General features: G+C 33.8%; 3 protein-coding genes across 3 annotated transcripts in view; 2 read left to right on the forward strand and 1 right to left on the reverse strand.

The window, feature by feature from the left end:
• Positions 1–10,287, reverse strand: part of gzl (godzilla E3 ubiquitin protein ligase) — a 28,150-nt gene extending 17,863 nt beyond the window's left edge. Inside the window, exons 1-2 of the mRNA XM_090120090.1 lie at positions 9,885–10,287; positions 5,615–5,806 (exon numbers count right to left, since the gene is read on the reverse strand). Coding sequence (XP_089976216.1) covers positions 5,615–5,731 — 117 coding nt within the window. The 5' untranslated portion in view covers positions 5,732–5,806; positions 9,885–10,287. The remainder of the gene's footprint in view (positions 1–5,614; positions 5,807–9,884) is intronic.
• Positions 251–3,708, forward strand: LOC149909972 (uncharacterized). The gene is made up of 3 exons (XM_090120155.1): positions 251–509; positions 1,536–1,550; positions 2,840–3,708. The coding sequence occupies exons 1-3, from the start codon at positions 251–253 to the stop codon at positions 3,706–3,708; spliced, it is 1,143 nt and encodes a 380-aa protein (XP_089976281.1).
• A 3,525-nt stretch (positions 10,288–13,812) lies between the features above and the next one.
• On the forward strand, positions 13,813–21,729 carry LOC149909973 (carcinine transporter-like). The gene is made up of 12 exons (XM_090118444.1): positions 13,813–13,896; positions 14,898–15,118; positions 15,533–15,716; positions 16,257–16,386; positions 16,807–16,935; positions 17,144–17,336; positions 17,654–17,759; positions 18,700–18,932; positions 19,326–19,405; positions 19,739–19,914; positions 21,036–21,190; positions 21,651–21,729. Exons 1-12 carry the CDS (start codon positions 13,882–13,884, stop codon positions 21,688–21,690), a joined length of 1,662 nt encoding a protein of 553 aa, XP_089974570.1. The 5' UTR covers positions 13,813–13,881; the 3' UTR covers positions 21,691–21,729.
• The last annotated feature ends 505 nt before the right edge of the window (positions 21,730–22,234 follow it).

Below are 22,234 nucleotides of genomic sequence, written 5' to 3' on the forward strand. Positions count from 1 at the left end.
TTAAAATCTGGTACAACTGTTGAACAAGTTATCAATCATCTGCTCGTTATCTGCCCCAATGATAGCTGCTTCGTCGAACAGTTAAAACCCCGTGGAGACTACGCTTCCTTCAAGTTAACTGTCCCGACTAAACATGTAGATATTTATTTGTCACCATCTCACTGGGCCGAAGATGTGCATATAAAGCCATGGCGTAGTGGATTTCGCAAAGAAAAGGACACCCAAAAGCCGTAAATTTAAATCCCTCACTATGTTCTACCAAAACGTAAGAGGTTTACGTTCAAAGTTAGACAAATGTAAAATATCAGTATTAAGTGAGCGCTTTGATATATACGCTTTGACTGAAACTTTTCTTAACAGTGGTGTTAGTGATTCGGAAGTATTTCCCGCCGGTTACTCCTTGTTTAGAAAAGACAGAGCTGACGATTCTGGATGGGGTGGAGTTTTATTAGCCTTTCGTGACTGCTACAACGTCCAAAACATTAGTATAAATAGCGGTGATCTAAATTGTTTAGGGTACGCGCAGACAGAGAGCGTTCTGCGTTCCGCGTTCTACGTTCTGCGTTCCGCGTTCTTTGTAATGTGAAGGATCTATATAGCGCCGGCGCACACAGAACGCAGTTAGACCGCGGCGGTCATTCGGAACGCTTGCGTTCTCGCGTTCTCTGTACAGAATTACAAAGAACTCGCGTTCTCGCTATGGCTGGTCCGTCTTCTCCAATTGGTATCTTGTTTTTCTATTTCAGATTTTACATAGTCATGTAACTCATTGAAGCTATTTATTGACATTCGAAAATAAATATAAAATCTTTCTTCATCTTGAAGCAGCTCAGGGATAAGAATACTAAATTCTCCCATATCACCTCTTTTCGTGTTGATAGGGTGTACCCAACATTTTCTACTTTTTTTTGACTCCTCTAGACTCCACAAAAGCAAGGCTTCATCTTCGGAAGATGAACTTTCGAGAGACATGTTTCACGTCCGGAGAGTCACGAAATAGAACGCAAATGTCTTGAACGGCTCCTGTGTGCGCTAGAACGCAGAACGCAGAACTGACGAACGCAGAACGCAGAACGCGGAACGCAGAACGCTCTATGTCTGCGCGTAGCCTTAGAGATTTTAGCTTTATCCGTTAAAATTAAGTACATGAATTTTGTTTTTTGTGTTTTGTACATACGACCTAGTTCCAGTGATGAAATCTACTGTAAATATTTTGAAATTTTAGAAGACTTGTGTATTCGATTTTCGCAGCATAAAATCATTATTTTTGGCGATTTTAATTTAAACTCTGCAAGTAGAAACGTACTTACTCACTATAAAAACATGTTAGCATTGTGCAAGTTTAGTCAAATTAATACTGTTCCTAATGTAACCGGTAGTATGCTAGATTTAATATTGTGTAATTTTAATACTGATTTACAATTGATCGATGACCCGCTACCGCTTGTACCCAAGGATAATTATCACCCCCCGCTTTTAGTAAAATTAAGTTATTTGAGCCAACCACAGAAATACAAAACTCCGTCTGTGTGTAGACAATTTATCTTGCAGTCTAATGAGTGGAATTTTCGTAAGGCGGATTTGAACAAACTATATTCGCGTCTCGAATTATTAGACTGGCGTGATATGTATGAATATGGTAATGTAGATGATGCGATTGAATTATTTTATAAAAAAATTTACGAGTGTATTAATGAATGCGTTCCCACAAAACGCAACCCCACATTTAATTCAAGATTTAACTACCCAGTATGGTTTACATCAGACGTAATTAGTAACATTAAAACTAAATATTTTCATCTAAAAAAGTATAAAGAAAATGGTACACAATTTAATAGGGAAATGTTTAGATATTATAGAATTAAGGTTAAAAACTTAATACATATTGCTTATTCTACCTACACGAATCAATTAGAATTTAACATAAAAAATGATCCATCAAATTTTTGGAATTTTATTAAACAACAGCGCTCGTCCCACTCCCAGCGTACCGAATATGAATATAACGGGAACCTTGTCTCAGGTGTCGACGCTGTTAATGCTTTTGCTACTTATTTCCAGTCGGTCTTTTTGAAAGATAAACCTCAACTTAGTCCGAATAACATCTGCTCACATCCCGATAAGGATTCCTCGCGTGTATCTATTAGCTACATCTCTAAGTCCGAAATACAAAATGCTGTTCGACGTCTTAAACCACGCTCATCTGCAGGACCCGATGGCATTCCTCCTTATCTCATTAAGGACTGCATATCTGTTTTTTTACAGCCACTTCACTTCTTATTCAACATGTCGCTTTCGTCCGACACATACCCTAATGAATGGAAAAAGTCGCGCATTACACCAATACCCAAAAGTGGCTGTAAGTCCCAAATTAATAACTATCGCCCTATAGCTGTAGCTTCTTGTTTTGGAAAATTATTAGAGATAATTTTAAATAATAATCTGACGAATCAGATTCGCTCACTCTTGTGCGATCCTCAACATGGATTCCGGTCGAAACGTTCTACGACAACAAATCTCATCAATTTTGTCGATTATACTGCAAAAGCACTCGATAAAAAAAGACAGGTTGACGTAGCTTATTTTGATTTTAAAAAGGCTTTCGATCGCGTAAATAATGATGTTCTTTTATCGAAATTTTCTAAATTTGGTTTTACACCCAAGTTGATAAAATACTTCGCTAACTATTTTGATGGTCGCGTCCAATACGTCCAACTCGGACGTCGACGTCTACGTTCCGATCCTTATTCGGTGCATTCTGGCGTAAGTCAGGGCAGCACCTTAGGACCTACTCATTTCTTGGTCATGGTAAACGACCTTCCTAATGTACTAAGATCAGCCCAATGTCTCATGTTCGCAGATGACTTAAAACTATTTTTAACTATCGAATCTTATTCCGATTGCTTATCTTTACAAAATGACATAATAAATTTGACTTCTTGGTGCCATGAAAATCAATTAGAATTTAATATTTCAAAATGCAACATAATGACATACACTCGCTCGCGTTCACCTATTGTATATCCATACAGCTTAGAAGGCACAACGCTGCGCAGAGTCGACCACATCCGCGATTTAGGAATACTTTTTGACAAAACGTTAACGTTTAATGAACATATTGAGGCTGTGTGTCAAAAAGCGTACAAATCCCTCGGCTTTATCGTACGGCAATCGGCGAGGTTTCAGGATAGAAACACTGTCGTCGTATTGTACTCGGCCTACGTACGCAGTATATTGGAATACAATGCAATAATATGGAGCCCTCACGAAAAGAAATACACTCTACTGCTTGAGAGGGTTCAAAGAAAGTTTGCTCGTTATTTGTATTTAAAACTTTACGGATATTATCCTTACATGTATCCATCTCTTTTCGTAATAGGCATGGTTGGCTTAAATACACTTGAATTGAGACGAAAACTTGCTCTCTTAATTCACTATTACTTATTATTAAATAATCGCGTCGACAATCCTGTCGCTTTGGGTATGTGCGGGTTGTGGGCGGCGCCTCCCGGCGTGTCGCTGCGCCGCCGGCCGTTGTTCGCGGAGGCCTGTGTGCGGACGCAGGCGGCCGGCACCGCTCCGACACACTCGGCCCTTCATCTGTTAAATCGTGTGCTAGCCTCCGATGCCACAATTGACATTTTTGCTAGCAGTACAAATACTGTCCTAGACCTCTGTATCAGGTACTTGGATGCACATAGTATGTAACTCCATTTTGTTTGTATTTTTGTTAACATATTGTTACTAAATTCTATCATCTATGTATGCTTTGGTATTATTACTGTAAGTACAAAGAATGATTCTGTTTCAATAAATAAATAAATAAATAAATAAATTGCTGTACCTGCCTACCTACCCTACCAGGGACTAACTTTGTTCTGGCTATTTTATTTTGATTATTTGTAATGAATAATTACAATTATAATAGAGTGCAAAAAATAAATACATGCGTCAATATATTTTGTGTTTTTTTAAACAATTTTTTTATTTAAAAAAATATCATTCCGACCGCGGCTTTGCCCGCGTGGAATTAGATTATATCGTGAATCCTGTCTTATCCCACAGAAGTGTTCAGTTCGGATAAAAAGTATCCTATGTGTAAATCCAGGCAATTAGCTATATTTTATCAAAATTGGTAATGTAGTCTTGACGTGATTAAGTAACAACTAACAAAAAAATATACAAATTAACATCCAAAGTTTCGCATCAGTTTTACTGTATTAGTGATATCTTCCACTCTTGACTTTGACTGAGAAGAATTAGGGTTTATAACTTCTTTCAGAAATAGTACCTTTCATTTCTGGGCATGACGTAATATCTACGTCAGCATCAAATTCTATCTAAATCCATTCAGTAGGCCGCGTTATTGAGTACCATTTCATTTTTTCAGAGTAACAATATTTTTTTGTTATTTTAAAGATTATTTATAACCTGTATTATTTTGTAATAAAGTAAACATTACGAAATAATAATAATTATTAATAATGTCTAAGTAGTTGTTAAAAAGAATATTATTTGTTTATAAGCAAGAAAATAAAACCAATAAATCAACAATTAAATATATGTATAAGAATATTATAACTGTATGACGACTCCATACATGTTTGTCCCGAGTCGGCCAGCGGCAGCGCGGCGAGTTTGCAAGAATGACTTCGCGCACACCCGCGTTCGCGATAGCGAGCTATTAGACTCCGCCCGCCAAGCAGTAGATTTTTTTTTGTGTATCGTCTTAAGAATTATACTGATTTTCTAAATTTTAAAACAGCGCCAATATCTCATCCAAGTTTATTTAAGACTTCATATTCAGCAACACTTAATATCATTGATTTTATTTGTTATAGAAAACACCAATAACGAGTGTATTTTTTATTTATTTATATAAAGATTACACTATAATCGGGTTAATTATCGATTTCCGTGTTATAATTAATCAAAATACGTTAATAATATCACCATTAACTATCGTGTTGTCGATAACCACAGAAACAACTAGCTTAAAGCTTATGGGTGTTTCACTAATAGGATTGTGGATTTGAAGTCCCTACTTAGTATTGGTTTACATAATGCTTAATTGTCAACATAAAAGGTAGCAAATTACCCATGTCTTTAGAAGGGATTTTCTGTGTTTGATGTTTGTGCTTGATAGAATGAGCTTTTATGTGCTGTAGTTTTTAGAGTAAATGTAAGATTATATTTTATTAGAGACATTTATTATAATGGATGTATTTTTACTTGTCTCTGTCACAGGTAACTTAAAATCAGTCCTTGCCAATAGCGTAATTCAATAAAGAGCCTAGGAAATTAATGAAACAGCTGATTCAACCAAAAATTCTCACTTTTTATTAACTGACCATAATGCATATATTTATTGGACTCAGATATTATTTTTATGCTATAGTAATAGGATAGCAAACGAGCAGACGTGTCGCCTGGTGTTGAGCGATACACGCCACCCATAAGCATCCACTCCACTGGGAAGTGGATGTGTTGCTGTCCTCGGGAAAGATAGACAAATAAAGATTTGTATAGCTACATCGGATTTCATCCATCAGAAACATGACTACAGTCTAGAAGAAGTAATGGAAAATACTTTATCGATAAATAGTTTACTCACCGTATGTGGTAGATCCTGTGTGTACACAATAACATTGCCCTTCACGTACGTCAGGAAGCCCAACAGCCCGAGCAGGCAGGAGTTGATGGATGGATGCATTGTTCTAGCACATTCCATCCACGGCTTATTAAGTTTGGCGCGCTTTCACGTGGATTCTTCTCGGCTTTTGAGGCTTTCTCATTGTTCTTTACACTGTAAAGATAGATTTTAGTTCATAATGTGTTTTGTTTGAATACAACGTTTATGTTGATCATAAGCCCTCATTCAAGGATCATTGCAAAGTTTCTTGATTAAGGGTTTACTGAGGTACCTAGTATGGTAGGAAGTGCTTATGACATTATTTTAGAATATATGTAGTTTTAAAAGCGTTATTTTGCTACAGTACTTGGGCTGATTTCGTAATATTGAGAAAAGGTGTGTCGATTCTACGAGCTATTGATAAGGCGCGACTCTATTTAGAAAGACCGTCAAAGTGATCAATGTACAATTTAAAGGATTACTATTATTTTATATATTATATTTATATTTTTTTGGTGCCAGTACTACGCATCGGAATAAACTTGGTAAAAATAAAAACGTCATGAACTCTCCGCTTTAATAATATGGAGTTATTTATACTTTATAATTAATATAAACATATTATTGGAAAAGAAATCCTGGGTCTTCATTGCATAACATTTAAATTGTATGTTTGTCTTCAGAAAGTTGTTGAAACCAGTTTTGAGAGGAATGTTCTTGCCATCTAATCTTTATTATTGAATAAAGGATAGCTGTATGAGTTCATTGCTTTTTACATTGTGTCTTCTCATACAATTTGTTTAATATTTTAATGTTTATATAATAGGTACTAGCTGTGTATCCCCGCTTTGCCTGTAGGACACTGTCTCAGAAACCCAGAAACCATTTTGGGCTTATGCACAATACTTTTGTGAAAATCATCACAAGATTACAATAACATATAAATTGGACATTTTAATAGGTTAATATATTAAATACATTTGAAAATATTGTAAAAAATATTGATAAAATGACAATTTATGCCCATAAGCTTTTGTTCAAAAAATAAAATCACGAAAAATATCAGATTACAAGGTTCCAGTGGGTAAGGTTAATTTTTAAAATTAAGTCATGTCAAATACATGGAAGGTTATTATACATAAGCAAAGTATAACATTAAATATAAATTACTTTTGCGTGTTGAATCATTGAATATTAATAATGAAAACAATTTTGCACGCCTCATAAGCGAAGCGTTGAGGTGGGTACTACTGTCACTTCGCGCAAAACATCTGATTTTTCAAACTTAAAATGTCTTTATGTATCATACATTGCACTTGTAAGATAATACATACACACACATATTAAGAAAAAACACTATTTTTAACGTTCATGATATTTTTGATGTCATTTTTGTTATTTAAACTAGTTAAAAAACAGTTTAAAAAAGTTCTGTCTTGGACGTCCGTGTGTCTGTATGTGCGGATCCTTTTTCTTGTTAACACGATAGCGACCGAAATACTTTACTAATCGAGTCTTTTTTTTTCTCTTACGCTTCAGTATGCTCAGGAATAGAACCCTTTCATTTTTCAGGGTCTGATTCGATGTGGTTTAATTGTTATTAAATAAACAAAAATAATAATTAATAAATATTTATTAAAAAAAAAATTATGAGGCGTGCACTTTTGGATTTTCCAAATTATTATTTAAATCAGTTTGATTCACGAAAAAAAATTGTTTATTCTATTTATTTGTTGATAATTGAATCATTTGGATTAATCACTTCCTGGATAAAAAAAAAAAAACAATAGATTTCAGACACAATTTGTAGAACAGTATTTTTTTTAATATTGTTTGTTAGGCCATTGGCACCTTTTACTGGGTTATTAGACTCAATTGAACCTATCATCAATACTTTATAAAAAACTACAATTTTGGCAGACAATTCATTAAAATAGGTTATCATTCATTTACATTTATTAGCTTTGTAATGAAAAATTAACATGTGTTAATTCACTATTGTCTTGTATTGTTTAGCATAATGAATGTGTCAAAATATTTTAGTAATTATTTTTATTTAATGAAAAATATATCTGTATATTGTCTAACAACTATGAGCTATGTAATTTTTTTGATAGTGAATTTATTAATTACTAGCGGTCTGCCCCGGCTTCGCCCGTGGTACTTAAAAGGTAGCCTATGTTCTTTCTCAGGGTCTTAAGATTGTCTGTGCCAAATTTCATCAAAATCGGTTGAGAGGTTTAAGCGGGAAAGCGTAACAGACAGACAGACAGACAGAGTCACTTTGCATTTATAATATTAATATAGTAGGGACTAGCTGTGCCCCACGGTTTTACCCGCAGCGCTCCATTCCTATTGTTCATATGTTAATGATATATTATAGCCTATAGCCTTCCTAGATAAATGGGCTATCTAACACTGAAATCATTTTTCAAATCAGACCAGTCGTTCCTGAGCTTCCTTCAGTTTTATAATATTAGTATAAATTTTATTATTTTTATTTGTATTGCATAAATGTTACTGATTACTAAACATTTGCTTAAAGTTACATGTTTTTTAATGTTATGGTTAATTTTAGGGATGTAACGATACATGATTTTGCCGATACGATACCGATACCGATATTTGTAGTAATGTATCGGCGATACCGATACCGATACCGATATCGATGGTTTGGTAGAAAAATAAATAGTGAATTATGCATAAAAAGTTACCAGCATTTAACAGAGACTCAACTGTTAATCGTATTCTTTTAAATAAAAATGCCAAATCAAAAAACAACAAAACCATTTATTTTAGTATTATTATTTTACAAAGTCAGTTAAACTTTAAGTAATACCATGTAATACACATACAATCAGTACCTAATAAAAGTTTACAAACAAAGTGCGCACACGTGGGCGGCCTCCCGCATCGTTCATTGGGCGCGGTTTTTTGAATTGTTTGATATCGGTATCGGTTGTTTTATTATCGGCGATACCGATATATCGGCTTGCCGATTAATCGGCCGATATATCGGTATCGGTATCGGTATCGTTACATCCCTAGTTAATTTATTATCGTGGATATTAAAAACATGTTGTTGTCATCCTAAATTGTCCAATATCTCTTCTATATTCTATAGATAAGCACAATATTTAATTGGTTTCATAACTTTTATGGAATTGATAGATTGAATTATATTCTAGATATTGCAAATTTAAGAAGTTTTCTTTTATAATTCAATTTACAGATAATTAAGAAATATAAAATAATACTTCCATAAACTGTCACACAGCTTTATCACTAAGGGCCGATTTTTCAATGCTTGGATAAAACTTATTCGTCGAATTATTTATAAAACTACCATTTTAAAAACGTATTCTAATTGCCCGTATTTAACAGTTTATGTGACATTTTAATATTATCGTGTAATACTTTATTGGACGGATAAGTTTTATCCAAGCATTGAAAAATCGGCCCTAAATATATCAAATGGTTTTGGTATAGTCAGTGAAAAAGCTGTTGTTGCAATTAAAAAACAAGACATTTATATTCATCTTATAACTTGCAAATATGTACATCTATATATATACAAGCAGGAAGCAACAATTACCGCACACTAACCTACATAAAACCATTTACTATAGGGCTTCCCATTTTCTAGGTCTCTCGGTCTATCCCTGACCGACACAAAGGTTAGGGGTGCATACTTACAGATTAGATCTTATTGCCGTACATAGTGACATTTTTTGATGCAATATTGTGTGGAATAAAAACTTATGTAACAGAATGCAGTGGTGCATTTATGTTAGCTGGTAGTTATATAAATTTCAAGTAAGGTATATGTAGGTTAAATTATAATAAGTACCTATATTGCTTTTAAAATTATACAATAATGACTATCAAAACTATTTGAAATAACTTGCCAGATTTATAATAATTTTTTTGGTATATTTAGGAGGTCTTAGAACAAGTAATCATCATTGATAACTTCATAAGGGTGCATTTGTGGAACTAAAACTAAATTTGGTGGGTCAGTATGGTACTTTCTATTATTATTAGGCAATAAATTATTTTAAATATAAACATTATATTTTTAAATATCTAGGTTAAACTGCATTACTTTTGTATTATATTACGAAGTTGATTAATATATCATCACATCTAATTGTTCCATTGTTTTGCTAATTACATGAGGGTTTAGGTGCTATACACACACAATAATTAACTTTTCTATAGCTAAGGTCAAATAATGAAATTTAATACATACCTATAAATAACAAGTGCAATCTTATAATGCAACTAGCATCAATACAGTTATGAAATGCAGCACAAAACACGCATTATATATGCTTGACTGCTGTTAAATTACGTGTTTCAAAATTGCAAAGATTTTTTCAACACTGGCGTTACCATTCTCATCTTAATCACTTATCAAAACATATTAAGCACACTCAGATAAAGATTGGCACAGATAGGTCATTGGATATTCTATAACTCGGAATTGTTTGCGAGTGATAACAAAGCAGTTTCGTAACAAAAACATTGAACGCGAATGAACATTTCAACGTGTTGTTTTTAAATGAAGCCCGATCTTCGATATGGGCCGTGGAGTGCTGGTTTAATCCAATTTAGCGTCGAGACACACATCCCAGCAATGAATCACGTGTTGACAATAATAATAAAATTCATTTAGTTCGACATTATTATGGGTACATACACCTATCGTAAAACTTCGTCCATTATTTACATCTAGATACGAATCACTTGTACTTACGGTAAATAGTAAAAAAGCCGTCTTTGTATACATTAAACTTATAATTTTGCGAAAATTAACACTATTTCGACGAATAATCGATAAAATGATTAACTTTATTAGTTCGTTTTAATTACGACTGATTCACTCATAGATGGAAAAAATGATGTCAACTGTCAAATCGATTGACAATAACAATGTCATTCTAAACGTCAGAACATGTTTTTTTTTACTTTTATAATAATACTGTAAGATGCCTGGAGTTTGGTAATATAAGACGTAGTTTTAATGTGCTACACTGGGTTACAGAAATTTGATATTTTCACAGATATTTTCATATCCACCGCAAGGCTAAGAGGGGATTTTAGCACCCTTAGAGTGGTACTTATTCAAATCGACTATAAGATTTACAAGGTGTACCATATTGTGAGAGTATGGACATAACATAAGGCATGGACACTGTTGTCATGTATGGTGTAGCTATGAAAATATATTTTTAAAAAGACTTAACTTAGACTTGGTCTTTAATCTTGCCTAAGCACCTGTACCTAATACGGAATATGTACTCGATTATAATGACCTCTACTGTAACTTTTAGTGAGTCAAAATTTACTTGGATAACAATTATTATTGTTAAATCTAGGGAATGCAAATACACATTCAGTCTGTAACGCTAAATTAAATTAACAGGCGTGGTAATTTACAATGAAATACTATGATGGCCTTTTGTATCCGTAAGTGTTTGTATCCGTATGGTACACTCTAACTCTAGAAAATAGTGTTGCGTAAATAATTATTTCTAAATACTATTAGCGAATTTACAGTATTAGTAGTTCAATTACTTGAACTATTTCTAATCTTATTAACACATATTAAACATAAATGAACATTGAAGGGCGGAGTACCTAGGTTATCCAATTGCATTTCATCCATATTATTATAAAAATACAAAGAGAATATTTTAGTGAAATTACTTCATAATACCTATAATCTAAGCCTTTAATAAATAAAACCTGAGTCACCGACATGCACAGTCGCCAGATTAGCACGTTGAAGTGGCAATGGGCAGGGCACCTAATGGTGCTAATGCCCGTAGAACCAATGGCCGTTGCGTTGGGGCAAAAAAGTTCTGGAATGGAAAAAGTTCTGGGCAAAAAAGTTCTGGAGGCCACGTACTCGGCGACGAAGTGTGGGACGACCTCCCACAAGATGGACAGATGACGTCCGAAGACCGAAGGGAGCCGCTGGATGCAGGCCGCCTCGCCGGTGACCTTTTGGTAATTTAAATAAATAAAAAAATAAATAATTTGGAAAATCCAAAAGTGCACGCCTCATAATTTTTTTTTAATAAATATTTATTAATTATTATTTTTGTTTATTTAATAACAATTAAACCACATCGAATCAGACCCTGAAAAATGAAAGGGTTCTATTCCTGAGCATACTCAAGCGTAAGAGAAAAAAAAAGACTCGATTAGTAAAGTATTTCGGTCGCTATCGTGTTAACCCTTAAAGCTTTTCTGTCACTTTTTTAGTACAGGTACTTATTGACGTGTAAATCTTGAACGTTCCAAAAAATCTAGAAAATTGACTACGTTGGAGAAAGTACGATAACAATCCTTTATTTTTCTCCTACATGCCAATTATAGAAAACATTTAATTCGTGTGCTAGGTGACTGTTGAATTTAGGGAATCCCGGAATTAGTGATGGTTTGTGTTTCTGGTCAATAATAGCTTTAATGAAATAGTTTCCATGTTTGATTTGATTTAACTTTCAGGTGAGATAAACTGTTGTTTTTGCTATAAAGATTATTAAATATTCAAATAATTCTATGACAAAATATTCGAAATATAGCTGGTCCGTTTTTTGGGACAGTGCCGTAGATACAGGTAACTAGGAACCCATTGGCATGTCCCAAGAAACGGACGTTGCCATGATTCGTACTTTAATAAAATATCACTTTTATTGGATTTTCTTGCTTTAGAGTCTTTAATTATATGTAGAATTATTTTTAATTAAGTTCAAAATGACGAATATAATCTAAGACCAGTTAAATCTGTTGGGTCTACAGTAGAACCGGGAGTTCCTCGACCTCCACATGCATTTCGTCTAATTGTCCTAATCATCGGCCAAATATCACTTCACATTTTAGAAAAACCATTATTATTTGTATTAAATGAAACTAACGGTTACTTGACACGAAATAATAAATGTTATATAACATTCCACACAACTAAATAGTGTGATTGAGCTCGAGAGGGCTCAATTATCATTTGTTAGGTATTTAGTTAAAATTGAAGAATTTTTTGTTATAATAGATAGTGAAAATACTGTGATACAATAAAACAATAAAACACTACTTGAAATTGTTTTCAATTGTGTTATATTAAGTGAATTTTATTTTTTTTCATTCTTATTTTATAAGCTGTATGACAGCGTTGTCCGTTTTTTGAGACAGCAATGAAGACGGGGTTCTTGGCAAAGGCCGTTTTAACGGACATCCTGAAAAACCTACTTACAGGATTTTTTATTTATTTTTTTCTCTACTATAGTATTTTTTAATCAATAACTATCACTAAAACCAATTCAGGTCATATCTGGGTACATTATTTCAGGGCTTGCCGTGTTAAGGGTTAACAAGAAAAAGGATCCGCAGTCCGCACATACAGACACACGGACGTCCAAGACAGAACTTTTTTAAACTGTTTTTTAACTAGTTTAAATAACAAAAATGACATCAAAAATATCATGAACGTTAAAAATAGTGTTTTTTCTTAATATGTGTGTGTATGTATTATCTTACAAGTGCAATGTATGATACATAAAGACATTTTAAGTTTGAAAAATCAGATGTTTTGCGCGAAGTGACAGTAGTACCCACCTCAACGCTTCGCTTATGAGGCGTGCAATAAATATTATAGAACATTATTACACAAATCTATCTAGTCCCACAGTAAGCTCAATTAAGGCTTGTGTTGTGGGTACTAGGCGACGATAAATATAATATTAAATAAATACATATATATAGATAATAACACCCAGACCCAAGAACAAATAATTGAGTTCATCACACAAATATTTGCCCTGACCGGGGATCGAACCCGGGACCGTCGGCTCAGTAGGCAGTTACTTTACCACTGCGCCAACCGCGTCGTCGAAAGTTAATATAAGGTATTGAATTTTAGGTAATTTAGTTTTAAAATAATTGTACTTAGGTCTAGAAGATGTCTATTTTTTGGCACGCCTAAACAGCGAGTCGGTTTTTATGTGAGTAGTTGTGACGATGAAAAAAAAAATCAAGAATGTTTGGCGCCAAAAAATCTGAAAAATTCATGGAGCGTTGTATCAAGGTGGTAACGAAAATACGAATACATATATGTTGATTTGGAAATAAATAAAAAACATGCAGTCGGGTTTTTGTTATTATAATAACAATTCTTGTTTCAGATTGAATCCGTTTATGATAAATAATAATTAAAGAATCGATCGATAATCGATAATTATTAGAAAATGGTGTTGCTGAGGGTAAGAAAAAAAAGGTGGTTACAAAACTCAAGATAATAATTATGAGAAACGAGAAATGGGTATGGCCCACAGGTATGGCCCATGTTTAGAACGATAAGTTTTTTTTCCAATAAAAACGATAATCATTCCCTAGCCTAGCGACCGATTAAACACTAATGATTAGTATCAATGTTATACAATTACCTTAAATAGTGATCAAATATATTAAAGATAATCAACGCATGTATGATAAAAGATTGATAGGACACATTTTATCAAATAATTATAATATAATTCGGAAATTGATTTATAATTATTTTAGTACAATTTACAATCGTTTTGCAATCGTGCAGTAAAGTATAAATGAAAACAACTGAATTTATGATTAATAGTATTCTACATTCATCATTGTGTGGACATATTGAATTATAAGGGTAAGTTTGATGTGAATAAATAAAATAATGTAACTTTAACGTATGAATTAATTGGTATTAATATAAAATGTTCAGAAAAAATATGATAAGTAGCCCAGTTAATCCTAGGAACAATTTGCATTAAAAATACTTCTGTGTTGGATAGTTCCTATAAAGATTATGCAAAAGCTAGAAAAAGTTTTCTTTTGAAAGGAAACTGCATACTGCATAGGTCAATTAGATCCATGTAAATAATTAGGTAGTTCGAAGTTTGAACTTAGCAGAAACATGGAAGTATTTGGAAATATAAATCATTTTTCCCGCTAAATGTAAAAAAATAATCGTTACGTTTAGTCCCTGTAGAGTGTAGACTATTTTGTGCATTACTAAACATTAGTTAGTCACTGTAGAGTGTAGACTATTTTGTGCATTACTAAACATTAGTTAGTCACTGTAGAGTGTAGACTATTTTGTGCATTACTAAACATTAGTTAGTCACTGTAGAGTGTAGACTATTTTGTGCATTACTAAACATTAGTTAAATACTCATGAATTTACTGTTTTTCAGTCTCTTTTTCTTAAAATTGAAACTAGTTTCCCTTATTTCAGATGAGTCCCAAAGAAGAATCAGACAATATAGGTTCTGCATTGGAAGCAGTTATCGCTAGTGTTGGTGAAATAGGGCTGTACCAACGTTTACTATGTATAGTGATGTTACCGTTTGGTTTCGCGTGGGCGTTCTCGTATTTTGTGCAAATGTTTATTACAGCTACACCTCAGGAACACTGGTGTAGAGTGCCTGAATTGGCATCGTTGGATATTGATCTCAGGTAAATACGATATGAAAGGGATAGATAGTAAATTTACAAATTGTATTTTGTTATAGATATGTACCTAACTATAATATAATAATAATTTATTTTTATCTTATTTTTATGCTTATAAGCATTTTCTTGAGCGTTTTCAGTAAGGTATTATTACAAGTATTATGAATCCTTAAAAGGATGCTTTTAATCCCTTAACAATAACGTACAGTTTACACAAGTTAGTTATAGATGATTTTTACCTCGATTTCTTAAGGATTTTTTTCCAGGCAAAACAACTTTTCAATGTAAGCTCCTATACAATATTTTCAATTTTTTAAATGTACCTAGTTTTTCGATGTTTTTTTTTTCGTTTTCACGTTTTTACTCTCTAGAGTAAATAAGAGTAAAATATGGTAAAGCAAATTAACGATCTTTCAGACGACAATTATCGGTACCGTCTACAGGAGACTACGATGTTGATAATTGCATGATGTTCGATGCTAATTGGACTCAAGTGTTGGAGACATTGCGACCACCTGATGCCAATACACCACTAGTTCCTTGTCAGAATGGTTGGGAGTTTATTCTTGAAGATATCCCTTATTCTACTGTTGTGAGCGAGGTTGGTTTTAAAGAGCTTTTCGATAAATTTGTAAAATGTTCAGGAGAGGATAGAAAATAATATAGAAGTAGCAAAAATTTGATATTGCAATAAATTGATAAAGCTAAAATACGTTTCTGTTATAGTTACGTATCTTTGGTATAGTGATTTGTTTTGGCTATGGGGTAATTTCTAAAGCTGGTAATGTTTGTTAATAAATTTGAATGCTATTGTGATCAAATAATATATCTAAACAGTAATTATAATCCAACAATTATTATCTGATTTTTACAAGCTTTAGAAATTATCCCACATTTGCACTATAAGCTCTTGAGCTGAATCCATACTAATATTATAAATGCGAAAGTAACTCTGTCTGTCTGTCTGTTACTCAATCACGCCTAAACTACTGAATAAATTTGCATGAAATTTGGTATGGAGATATTTTGATACCCGAGAAAGGACATAGGCTACCTTTTATTGCGAAATATGTACCACGGGCGAAGCCGGGGCGGACTTCTAGTAGTTTATATAGCTAGAACGTTTTCTATTTCCTTTCAGCGCGAGTGGGTTTGCGATAAAGCTAGCTTGGTGCCTTGGACGCAATCCATAAGTTTCCTTGGATCAATCGTCGGTGGTATACTATGTGGTACATTAGCGGATAGATATGGGAGACTGCCCGTTCTAATATGTGAGTAAGGTATAATATAAAAATTCTCATGTCGCGGTGTTTGTAGTTAACTCATTCGAAAAGGCTTAACTGATTTTCATGAAATTGATCTGAGTATCGTACAACATCTATTTTTCATTCCCCTCTCAGTCTTTTTTTGGCTGGCAAGTGGCAGTTTGGTTAATGTGTTTGGTCAATGTGATGAATATCGCAATTGCAATTGGTTCGTTATTCAAATATAGGGTCGCTGTAAATTCTAAAATACCGTCTAGCGAAGAATGGCCCCCATTTTTATAATTGACAGGAATTTAACTCTTCTCTGTCCAGATTTTGCCATAAACACATGGGGATACCGGATACCGAATAAATATGTCTATCGATTTGTTGCAAATGCAAGGGTAGGTAACCAAGTACTTTACATACCTTTATGGTTATTTCCAGTGGCCAACGCGTTTGGTGCCATAGGAAATATTACGTCTATGTTCACGTCTGGATTCTGGGACTTTGCAGCTTGTCGCTTCGTCGCCGGAATGTGTGTGGACAGCTGTTTCATACTCATTTTTATTCTTGGTAAGTAAGATGATTCAAGAAAAATATAACTATACTATCGTTAAGATTATTTTTAAAGGATTCGCAGCTGTTGCTCTACTGCAAAATTTTTTGGAAGTTTATGTCTTCATCTTTAAATGCTGTATTATTTTAGACTATTAATTATTTTAAAATATTCTTAGTTAAAATTTTCTTACCTATTACAATAAAAAATAATAAATATTTTCAGTATTAGAGTACGTGGGAACAAAATATCGTACTGTAGTATCCAATTTATCCATAGCCCTGTTTTTTGGAGGGGGTTGTATTTTACTCCCATGGATAGCTCTATGGGTCTCTGATTGGAAGTTACTTATGATAGTTACTTCTATACCAATGATTGTGGGATTTTTCGCACCCTTCGTGGTACCGGAGAGTGTGAGGTTTGTTTTTTTATTAATAGTTAATTATGTCCGTATTATCCATTTTATTTCTGTATGTTTTTTTATATCTCTTTTTTCTATAAAAATAGATTAAATATTAATTAAATAATTATTCAATATTAAAAAAAAAATATTTAACTTCCAAAAAAGTGGAAATATACAGCTACGTAGGTACGGAATAGGACATTATACATAGAAATTATAATTATTGTCTTTTTAACTAATTCTAAGAAATTTACTCTCTGATACTTATAAGAGTAAGAAAGAAAGAGATGCATTTAATTCTTTGCCCAATAAAAAAAAACTTATTATTTTAGATGGTTAGCGACAAAGGGTCGGATTGATAAAGCCGTTGAGGTGCTGAAGAGATTCGAGAAAATTAATGGCAATAAAATACCTCAGAATATGATGGATAAATTTATTGTGAGTTTTATATGTTTTTGTATAGTAAATAACAGTTTGGAAATTGAAAGTAAAGTTTTTCATTCAGTAGGTATAGTGTATAGAGTGTGCGTAGAGTGCAAATAAAATTCTTTTAATTTTGATTGTTTCTGTTGAATCGTTACAAATGAGAATAAATTTAATAACGATAAGTGAAAATGTTGAATTAAAGTACAAAATTAATTCAATGATTTCATTGCACAGAACATTTTTTTGTAAAAATGTGTAATAAATTGTATATTTCGATATTCCTTAGGTACATTCTCCAGGGAAATTACCACATTTCTTATATTTACTAGCATCGAAAGTGAAAGGAAACTAAACATGATCACAATGCATGATGTTAAAATTAATGACACATGTTCAATCTAATAGGAGTTTTTGAAGTGAAAACTTCTTTAGCGGCGTTGGGTATAAAATCTTAAACTCGCGTCAGGACACGTGGCCTGATCGAAAAAGCGTAAGACGGATTTTTTTTAGCCCTTATATTCCATGCGTAAGACGGATACCATTTCAAAATATCAAACATGCTGAACGTTAATAATCAAGTTTTCACTTCTGCCGGCACTCCCGGAGTGCAACCCGTCTTTTTTTGGACAAGGTACTTGTCCCACAACTTTTTACAAGCCTTCGACCTATTTTTTAGCCAACCGCTATAGACTTAGACCAGGGCATCTCCCTGATCCTCAGAACATTCTCCCTGGCCATTAATGCCACCTAAAAATACCTAATACGCAATTACTTACATAATTTATGCGCGAATGCGGGATAAAAACCCACGTTTTTCACTTTGCCAAGGCACGGCTTTGCAAGTTTCTCATTTATAAAGCATGAAATGAAATGTTGAAATGGTATAAAAACTAAACATCCTAGAATAAAGAATAAAGAATAAAATAAATTTATAGGTTATTCTAATTTCAAGCTTTCCGCCAAAAACTCCAAGGACGAAGACCACGGCATCAGTCTGATCTTCCGAACCCCGTCCCTGCGCCGCATGATGCTGTTCCTCGTGTTCACGTTCATGTCGGTCGCCGTGATGTTCGACAGCATCACCCGCATGGCGGAGAACCTTGGGTCGAACTTCTTTGTTACTTTCTCTGTCACTTCTGCTACGGAATTACCGTCGATTGTGGTTCTTTTGCTGCTTTTGGATAGGTATGTATTTGGAAACCTACCTACAGTTTACGGTACGGTACGGTAACCTACAATTGGTTGTCAATTTAGTTTTTAGAGATTTTACCATGTTGTTCCGATAGCACGTATTTTATGGAGTATCGTGAGGTATTTAGATCAGCTATTATAATCGTAGTTCAATTACTTCGTTCTGTCTTTATTTGCCAATGACGTCTTCTAAATTAACATAAGTTAAAAAATAATTTAGGGATCTTTTATATAAATAAAAGATAAATAAAAATCCCTAAATTATTTTTTCCAACTTTAATATTTGCAAGACTGATTAACGAACCTTGATGTTTTTTACCATACTTTTGCATAGGTCAAGCCAGATTCTTTTTTTATTTCGTAAGTAGGTATTTTACCTATTTTCAGGTTAGGACGACGCTGGCTGGTGTTTGCGCCAATGATGGCTGCAGGTGCCTTATGCCTCATAACTGCGTTTGTACCTAGAGGTAATTTTAACTCAATTTCATGGAAAAAATTATCTCAAATGTTGGCTTAATGTTGGCAACGATCAAAACTCTTTGTGTAGCATTAAAAATAATAAAAAAATCTAACATTTTATACTGAAAAGTTCAACAATGGCCTTTCAGTTGAGAATCTATATCCTTTCAACGATATTTTGGGACTTCTTTTTAGGGAATTATATTTTATTATTTATTACGAAGCTAAACATAATTATATCTTTAAATCACTCTATTCCCACATCTTATGAAACCAATTTCTCAAACGTTTTTTCAGGTATAGTGAGGATATCAATTCCTACCTTTTTTCCTTTATTCCAGGTACAATATCAGTATCCCTAGCGGTAGTCGCGCGGTTTTTCAACAACATGTCGTACGTGGCCATTACCCAATGGACGCCAGAACTAATGCCGACCGTAGTGCGAGCTTCTGGCGCGTCGTTTGTGCACATTAGCGCTTTCGCTGCTGTCATTGTGACGCCGTTTATTGTGTATTCTGTAAGTATTATTTATAACTAGCGGTCCGCCCCGGCTTCACCCGTAGTACATGTTTACGTTTTCTCTCCCTGAGAATCATCTTCGTACTTCAAGGAATATTATAAAAAAAGAACTATCGAAATCAGTCAACCCGTTCACGCGTGATGCCGTGACCAAGGGAAATATGGATTCATTTTTATATACGCAATATCTCATGAAAATTTATTACTACGAAACAAAGGAAACTTTTGCATCGATCTATCTTCTTTCCCCAAACCAACACTACCTGACAGAGCCATCCAATGGCCAAAAAATCTGTAAGTTGGTGACAGCTAGAGTAGCTTAGTTATGAGAACATCATCATCAGCCCTTACATGTTCACACTGCTGGGACACGGGCCTCCTATGAGGGTACAGGCCATAATCCACCACGCTGGCCAAGTGCGGGTTGGCGGATGACACATGTCGTCGAACTTTTGATTCCTTGACATGTCTGTTTCCTCACTATGTGTCTTTCCTTTGTGTATTTACTATTAGCAACAGCAACGCTCTTCAATTTAGCGTTTGTAATAATGAATTACATAAAAGCATTAACATGTTTATTACATGAAATACTTGTATGTTCTTTTTTATTAGTATTTCCTGCCATTTTGAAGTTTATAGGTACATGTTTTGGACATTAACAACGAACATGGTCACGGTCAGATTGACAGAGATGCAATAAAATAAGAAAAAACTAGATTTTCGTGTGTGGCTTTACCAGCATAAAAACAGGGTTAACAGACACAAAAAACATATAATGAAATCGCGCCACCTTTCCATACTTAAGTCTACTTGCAGGTGGAAACGCGAAATTAGACTTGCAAGCTGCTGTCAGACAGACTGTCGGACATTTCTTGCGCAAGTTTTCTTGCAGATGGAAAGTTATATATAAAGTTAGGATTAAACCTTGTTTAAATTCAGTTTATAAGGATTTCATTTGAAAAATTAAAAAAAAAGAACAATCAAGGGGAAGCCTCCTCTCGAATTTAATTTCTAGAAGAACTGCTATTTTTAATTAATCTTTTATTTATTAGGTATTCTATTATTAATCTTATTATGTATATATTTTATTTAATTATTTTTTTTTAATTAATCTTACAGGACCGAGCATGGGAAGGGCTATCGCTAATCATAGTAGGGGTGGTGGGGCTCAGTGGGGCTTCTCTAGCGCTGGTGTTACCTGAGACCAAGGGGGAGAGGATGCCGCAGACCTTGGACGAGTGGGAGGTGATGGCGAAGGTCCAGCCGGTTAAGAAGTAAGTACAACCGCTTTAGCCTTTACTCTTCAGATAGATAATATATAGATTTAAAAACTTAGATTAAAAAATAAAAGGCAGATGGAGGCTTGAGCGTCATTTCCCTATAGCTGAAAATGTTCCCAATTTTTTACCCGACTGCGGCTGAAAGAGGTTTATGTTTTTCGAGTGTATGTATGTAGGTGTACATATTATAATATTTCTTTGGCACGCTTTACAGCACAAGCCACTGGACGGATTTTTTATTATTTTTTTTTCGCGAATACGAGAAAAATGTCTGCTCACTCCTTTTTCAAGACTCTTATTATCAGTCTTATTAGATAACTCAAACTCAAATATAACTGAAAAACTTGGAAAAGATGAGTAATTTAATCTCAATCATTTATTGTGAATAATAATTAAAACAAATGAGGTACCTAACTACCTATTTCTAAAACATAATTGGATTCTTCTTTCACAGAACGCAGTCTGCACCCCTCGGCCAAATCGATCCCAGCTGATATAAGGTTATTTATTTAATAAAAAATGTTTTTGATAAACTTGTGTTTTTATTAAAAGGGCTCCAATTCCGAATTATTTTCCTCTGTTTCCGAAAAAGTGACAAAACCAATTTGATAATATTTAATAACGAAAATAATTAATTTATGCAATGAAATAAAATATAACAAAATGAATATGATAATTTTCTGAAAATTTTGTAAGTAGGTCTAATAAATTTAATAATTTATTGACACGGCGTATACAAACGCGAATATGAAAATAAGAAGACCTGTTTAATTACAGATGGTTCCATTTATTTTAACAAGTACCGATTTTTAACGAGTTACACGCTCATTACCCATGGTGTTAATTATTTGGAAACGTACCTTATTATCATTACAGTTTTTTAAGCTATTGCATAGCTTCTATCGCGGGCCTTGAGCGCGGGGACTCTCTGTAATAAGTATATTATTATGGCGGGGACCGAATCGAGAAATTCCGTAACGAAAAAACCTCACGCTCCCCACTCCGACGGGCTCGGAGGTGTGGCTTGAAGGCATGCTA

This window comes from Colias eurytheme, chromosome 3 (assembly GCF_061535395.1).
Source record: "Colias eurytheme isolate Ceu_HAF_F1 chromosome 3, ilColEury1 Martin Lab GWU primary, whole genome shotgun sequence".
NCBI classification, from domain to species: Eukaryota; Metazoa; Arthropoda; class Insecta; order Lepidoptera; family Pieridae; genus Colias; species Colias eurytheme.